At 37.2% G+C, this 7,942-nt stretch overlaps 1 protein-coding gene across 1 annotated transcript in view; it reads left to right on the forward strand.

The window, feature by feature from the left end:
- Nucleotides 1–663: 663 nt before the first annotated feature.
- Nucleotides 664–7,942, forward strand: part of LOC122144182 — a 31,837-nt gene continuing 24,558 nt past the window's right edge. The window contains exon 1 of the mRNA XM_042754915.1: nt 664–684. Within this exon, the coding sequence (XP_042610849.1) occupies nt 664–684 (21 nt within the window). The remainder of the gene's footprint in view (nt 685–7,942) is intronic.

The raw sequence follows: 7,942 nt of genomic DNA on the forward strand, positions 1-7,942 counted from the left end.
AAAATCCACATTGTGTGTATAGTGTAATTATTTCCTGTAGGTCGCAGCTGATGACTGTAAATGAGAAAGTTGTCCGTCTTGATAAGAACAATATATATACCAAGTTTGGTGTCTGTAGCTAAAACTAACCCCCCCCACTTTTGACAAAAGGTGGCGCTATAGAGTGCCTCCTCCACGCCCTTTCATGTGCTTTTGCTATTGTCTAGCTATCATTAATACTGATATGTGTTTTGAGTTTCATGTAATTCTGAGCATTTTATCTGCCTCAAAATCACTAGAACAGAATATTCAAGATTGACACGTTGCCATGGCAACACTATATTAGATATCAATATCCCCACAACAGATTTACATCGGCCATGTTTTGTCATTATTCTGATGAAGTTTGAAGCAAATCGAGTGAAAATAAGATGCTGAATTAAAAGCATTTTGAAAATGACACACTTCCTGCTGCCAGTTGGTGGCGCTATAACTTTGACTCCTAATAGTCACATCTATGCGATCGGCATCATACATCGAACAATCAGATGAAGTTTGATCTAAATCAGAAAATGTATGTGGATGTTATTAGACATTTCCTGTTTCTCATTTTTTGCCCTAATTTCAATGCCTCGCCACGGACAAACCGTTTGAGATATTGGCGGGCTCAAGCCATCAGCGGAAATGCCACCCCGGCGGCATCAGGTAAACTGTGGTTTTAAGGAACTCAGATTTTAAGGAATACAGCAATTAAAGGGTTAATCCAAACCATCAAAACTTTGAAATCACATACACAGAACAGTATTCATTAAGAAAGTGAAATTAAATGATTAATTATCTATTTATTTGAACCCTTGCTATTTTCTATTCTAATAAAAGTCTTGGCTATGGAACATCTGTAATAGAGTTGGCTAGCTGGATACAAATAAAGTCATGCCTTTTATTTTTTCCCCTGCTATTTCACATTGCTGTCATTGAAGCATTGTGGGCAAAGACACAGAAGGTAACTGAAACAATGTGGTTTAAGTCAAGGTAATCATAAGGGGTCCAAGTACAATGGTTTGTGTAGATGATGCAGTTACACAATGGACGTGTCTCTTTTCAAGTAAATTATGAGTCCTTATGTGAGTACTATTATATGCACAACCTGACAATAGATAACTAATATAGTGTCCCTTCTACACTTTTTCAGTAATGTGTGAAAACTTGAGAAATATGTTGTCAATACTATTAAAATAACAAAAAGTAATGGTATTTAGGAGATGATAGCTTTTGCATAATTACTATATTGGGCTTTATTATAAGTTTATGAAAAAAGAATGAATGTATATGCATTTTTTATTTATGCACATAAATGAAACATTTTCAAGTCTTTGAACAGATCTTACAGTATTTGCTATCCTGTGGCGGCATCGAGTGGACAACATTAGCATTGTGGCTTTCATTTTTGAACAACATTATGAAAGGGGCCAATATTTTTTGAATGATTACAAATATTTAATGATTAGTTTACTGATAATATACCCACATTAAAATCTAATTTACTGATTCTGTATCTTATTTCATGCTTTAAGAGTTTATTTAGAGCCCGACCCAATGGGCGCAGGGCCCTCTTGTTTTTCTAAGGATTATTATTATTAGGGCCCGAGCACCGATGGTGTGAGGACCCTATTGTATCTGCTTTGTTTATTATTAGGGCCCGAGCACCGATGGTGTGAGGACCCTATTGGAATTGCTTCGTTTATTAGGGCCCGAGCACCGATGGTGTGAGGACCCTCTTGTATCTGCTTCATTTCTTCTTCTTCTTCTTCTTCTTCTTCTTCTCCAAAATGAATCGCATTTTTGAGGGCCTAAACATGCTCGAAAAGTCATGAAACTTTGCACACGCGTCAGACCTGGTGAAAATTTACGGCTGATATAGGTTTCAGAAGAGGGTGTGGCAAAATGGCTCTACAGCGCCACCTATCCCAAGAAAATCAACAGCCCTCGAGCTGTGTTTCACGTACATGCACGAAAATTGGCACACATATGTAAAGCATCAGTACCTACAAAAAAGACTCTTGGAGCAATATCCAAAACCCAACACAAAGTCGGTTATTTTTAATTTTATGAGCAAATTTTGCATCATTTTTGTCTTTTGCATGCCTTGTATTTTAATGAACTCCTCCTAGAGATTTATTCAGATCAACACCAAATTTGGTATGCCTAATCTAAAGGCCTTTGTGATGTTAAATTGCGAAGATCTTTAGTTTTCGTTGAAGGGCGTGTCCGTGGCGGTCTGACGAATTTCGATGATTCGCCATGAAAAATGAAGTTGCTATAACTCAGACATACAATGTCCAATCTGTCCCAAACTTCACATGTTTGATAAGACTCCTGATCTGAACAGATTGATATGTCCATATTCAGTTATAGTCATAGCGCCACCTACTGGCAACAGGAAGTGACATTTTACGCTGTAACAAACTACCCCGAGAAATTTTATGACATAATTTTTTTTTTTTTTCAGTCACTCTATTCTAAAGGCCTGTGCGATGTTAAATTGTGAAGATCTTGAGTTTTCGTTAAAGGGCGTGTCCATGGCGCCGTCACAAAGTTCGATGTCTCGCCATGGGAATAAAAGTTATTGTAACTCAGGCATAAAATGTCCGATCTTGCCCAAACTTCACATGTTTGATAAGAGTCCTGGCCTGAACACATCTGAAGGCCAATATCCATTGGGTGTGGCAAAATGCCTCGATAGCGCCACCTATACATTTTGTACATGTACAAAAATCGGTACACACATGTAACACACCAATACCTACAAAAAAGTCTCTTGGTACAAAATTCGAATCCCAACAGGAAGTCAGTTATTTTGAATTTTCTCTGCAAAATTTGTGTCGTTTTTGCCATTTTCAGGGGTTGTACTTTAACGAACTCCTCCTAGAGATTTATTCAACACCAAACTTTGTCAGTGTAATCTAAAGGCCTTTGCAATGTTAAATTGCGAAGATCTTGAGGTTTCGTTTAAGGGCATGTCTGTGGCAGCCTTACAAATTTCGATGTTTCGCCATGAGAAAGGAAGTTGCTATAACTCAGACATACAATGTCCAATCTGCCCCAAACTTCACATGTTTGAGAAGACTCCTGACCTGAATATATCTACATGCCAATATTCAGATATCGCTATAGCACCACCTGCTGGCAACAGGAAGTGACATGTTTTACGCCGTAACAAACTACACCTAGAAATTTTATGACATTTTATAATTTTTTTTGGTCAGTCTAATCTAAAGGCCTTTGCGTTGTTACATTGTGAACATCTTGAGGTTTCATTAAAGGGTGTGGCCATGGTGCCGAGACAAATTTCGATGTCTCGCCATGGGAATAGAAGTTGTTGTAACTCAGGCATAAGATGTCCGATCTTCCCCAAACTTTACATGTTCGAAAAGAGTCTTGGCCTGAACACATCTGAAGGTCAATATTTCACTATAATCATAGCGCCACCTGCTGACAACAGAAAATGGCTTGTTTTACACTAACTTAAACATGCCATGTCCAATCTGCACCAAACTTCAAATATTTGATAAGAGTAATGGCCTGAAGATATCTAAAGGCCAATGTTCAGTTATAATCATAGCGCCACCTGTTGGCAATAGGACACAACATGCTTCATACTAACTTAAACATTCCATGTTCAATCTGCACTAAATTTCATATGCTTGATAAAAGTGCTGCACTGAAGAAATCTTCATGACAAAATCCAGTTATAGTCATAGCGCCACCAGCTGGCAGCAGGAAGACTGGAACATATATATGACTTTGACATATTCCTCTTATATTTACCAAATTAAACGCATATATCTGGCCGTTCGCTGTTTTACAAAAGCCACCCGGTGGTGGTGAGCCTGGGTGCGAGGGCCCGTTCATCGCTGCTTGCAGCTTTATTTAGGGCCCGAGCACCGAGGTGCGAGGACCCTCTTGGAATTGCTTCGTTTATTATTATTATTAGGGCCCGAGCACCGATGGTGTGAGGACCCTATTGTATCTGCTATGTTTATTATTAGGGCTCAAGCCTGGAGGGCAAGAGCCCTATTGTTTTCCTTAGGATTATTTATTATTATTATTTTTTTTTTTTTTTTCAACGTCTCGGGGGCTTTTGGGGCCCTTAACATGCTCGAAAACTCTTGAAAATTGGCACACACATTGGAACCTGCGGCCATTAGGGCCGGGCAGAGACTGATACACGGACAGGGGCTCTACGTCACCCCCTGGAATATGGAGGGCCATATATCATACATACTTGCACGTAGACGTATGAAACTCGGTACACATATAGATCTCATCAAGCCAAACAACTTTCGTACTGCATGTCATAGGCTCTGCCCAACAGGAAGTTGGCTATTTAGGGTTTAGTATGCTTATTTTTCGTCAAAGTTTTGGGGGCTTTTGGGGCCCTTAACATGCTCAAAAACTCTTGAAAATTTGCATACGCCTTAGAATCTGTGGCCATTAGGAGGCTGCAGAAGCTGAGACCCAGGCGTGGCACAGGGGCTCTATGGCACCCCCTGGAACACAGTCAGAAATGTTGATGTATAGCTCACACATACTTGCACGTATTCATATAAAACTCAGTACACATATAGATCTCATTGTCCCGAACAACTTTCATATTGCATGTCATAGGCTCCGCCCAACAGGAAGTCAGCTATTTAGAGCTATGTAAAAAGTGCATGCTCTGGAATTTGATATACTTGTCATAGGTTTTTTACTCGATTGCTGCCAAACTCGGTCAATATGATCTCAAGACATTGGGGATGAAAAATTGCCAGGGGATTTTTGATATCTCGAACGGTTTGCTTGTGGCGAGGCTTTGAAATTATGGTGAGAAATGAGAAACAGGAATGGCCTAATAACATCCACATTCACTACCTGAGTTTGATCAAACTTCATCAATTTGTTCTTTGTATGATGCCGATCGCATATATGTGACTATTAGGAGTCAAAATTATAGCGCCACCAACTGGCAGCAGGAAGTGTGTCATGCTTTGAAATCAGCATCTTATTTTTACTCAATTTGCTTCAAACTTCATCAGAATAATGACAAAACACGGCCCATGTAAAACTGTAGAGGGGATATTGATATCTATTATAGTGTTGCCATGCCATGGCAACATATCAAACTGGAATATTTTTCTGTATAATATATTCTGATTTTGAGGCAGATAACATGATTAAAATTTCATGAAACTCAGAACACATATCGGTATTAATGATAGCTAGACACTGGCAAAAGGTCATAAAAGGGCGTGGAGGAGGCACTCTATAGCGCCACCTTTTGTCAAAAGTGGGGGGCTTAGTTTTAGCTACAGACACCAAACTCGGTACATATATTGTTCTTATTAAGACGGACAACTTTCTAATTTACAGTCATTAGTTACGACCAACAGGAAGTCGGCTATTTTGATTTGAATATGGATTTTTTGGCTCTGTGTGAGGAGTGTATGTGTGCTGAGACTTTCATTGTCTGAGAGAAATTGCGCCTCTACAGGAGCAATTCCCGGGACTGAGAGGGAGGAGTCTCGCTTAGTTTCACTTTTAAATCGGTTAAAAATATAAAATAATATAAATCAATTTAATTCACACTGAAAAGCTAAACCAACATATCTTATTATTAGCGGGTCAGGGCTTATTAATAATCGATGTCTGGCCACAGAACAGTGAGATAGACGAGAGATAAATCACCGCTCCGAACAGCGCGTGCAGTCTCAACGAGCTCACAACAAACGAGTTCATTCTTGTGTAAGACCTTTTAAAAATAAAATATTACGGCGATTGCACACAATCCGCCAATTAGAACACACCAAGAGCTAAATTCAGATGTTTGTGAGTATTAAAATGAAATATTTGCTGCAGCCTGTCAGCGCGAGACTTCTGAACACTTGAAGGGAAAAAAGTCTACATACAGAAACTACAGCCTTTTACATTAAAACACAGCGGCGAATTAACACACAAAAAAAAAAAAAATTAGAAGAACATATTATAGAGATGAAAATGAGTGTTTATGAGTGCTTGTGAGATTTTCTTTGTCTAAGGGCTGAACATCACATCGATTGCTCTGCGCACCAGAACACGGTGATGGTTTTTCGGCGAGAAAGGACAAATAAATACACGTTTCATTCACACTGACAAGCTGAACCAACATATGTTATTATTACCGGCTCAGATCTCATTAATAATTGATGTTTGGCCAGAGATCAGTGAGAAAGACCAGAGAGAAATCACCGCTGCATCAGCGCGTGCAGTCTCAACGAGCTCACAATAAAAGCATTTTTATAGTTTTAAGAGCTTTTTAAAACAAAATATTACCACGAATGCACACAATCCACCAATTAGAACACAACAAGAGCTGAATTCAGGTGTTTTTGAGCTGTTTAATTGTGAAAAGAAATACTATTTGACGGCGCGAGACAGTCTAAGGGCAGAATAACATCGATCTCTCGAGGGCCAAAGGACGCTGATTCTGGCTTTTCGTCGCAAGAACGAACAAATCGCGTACAAGATTATTTCAAAATACATAATAGCTTGGTGAATATAAACGAAAACAGCCACGTGAATATAAACTGTTTGAGAAATAAATCTGAAGTGGATCATGATACTGGATTTGAATATTAAAGTGACTGCATTTACCAGCTGCTTTCTGTCTTCAATTTTAATCTATAAAAAAAACAGAAAATCATTCGTCTTGGCTGCTTTTTTTTTTTTTGTATGTGTGTATGTATTGATGTATTTATTATTATTATCATTATTATTATTATTATTATTATTTTGCTCTAACAAGAATTAATCTATATTTAACTAAATCGATGACGTTATTTTACATTTGATTTGTCCATTTATGGGTCGATGATTCTGTAAACTTAACACATGCACTATAAACTATTGTTAGCAATTTCTTTATCGTCCAATTTAACTGGTGTACACACTTTTATTTTCAAAATATTTTTTTTTTTTTAGATTATAGGCAGCTACAGTGGTCTGTAATAAATATTAACAGGTTTTGTTCAAGTTGCTTAAAATGTTTGAAGTAGGCTAATTTTTTAAAATGTAAATCCTAAAAAAAAAAATAATAATAAAAATAAATAAAACAATCAAAACAAAAAAATAAATAAATTTGCAACTCACATAGTAATCATTCAATACTGCTTAAATATGTAAATTGAAAATTAAACTCATGATTAAGCATGAAATAAGATACAGAATCCGTAAATTAGATTTTAATGTGGGTATATTATCAGTAAACTAATCATTAAATATTTATAATCATTCAAAAAATATTGGCCCCTTTCATAATGTTGTTCAAAAATGAAGGCCACAATGCTAATGTTGTCCACTCGATGGCGCCAGAGGATAGCAAATACTTCAAGATCTGTTCAAAGACTTGAAAAGGTTTCACTTATGTGCATAAATAAAAAATGCATAAACATCCATTCTTTTTTCATAAACTTTAATAAAGCCCAATATAGTAATTATGCAAAAGCTATCATCTCCTAAATACCATTACTTTGTTATTTTAATTGTATTGACAACATATTTCTCAAGTTATCACACATTACTGAAAAAGTGTAGAAGGGACACTGTATTAGTTATCTATTTTCATGTTGTGTATATAATAGTACTCACAAAAGGACTCATAATTTATTTGAAAAGAGACATGTTCATTGTGTAACTGCATCATCTACACAAACCAATGTGCTTGGACCCCTAATAATCACCTTGACTTAAACCCACATTGTTTCAGTTACCTTCTGTGTCTTAGGCCACAACGCTTCAGTGACTGGAATGTGAAATAGCAAACGGGAAAAAATAAAAGGCATGACTTTATTTGCATCCAGCTACTCTATTACAGATGTTCCACAGCCAAGACTTTTATTAGAATAGAAAATAGCAAGGGTTCGAATAAATAGTTTATTAATCATTT

Source organism: Cyprinus carpio, unplaced genomic scaffold, assembly GCF_018340385.1.
Source record: "Cyprinus carpio isolate SPL01 unplaced genomic scaffold, ASM1834038v1 S000006615, whole genome shotgun sequence".
Lineage (NCBI taxonomy): Eukaryota > Metazoa > Chordata > Actinopteri > Cypriniformes > Cyprinidae > Cyprinus > Cyprinus carpio.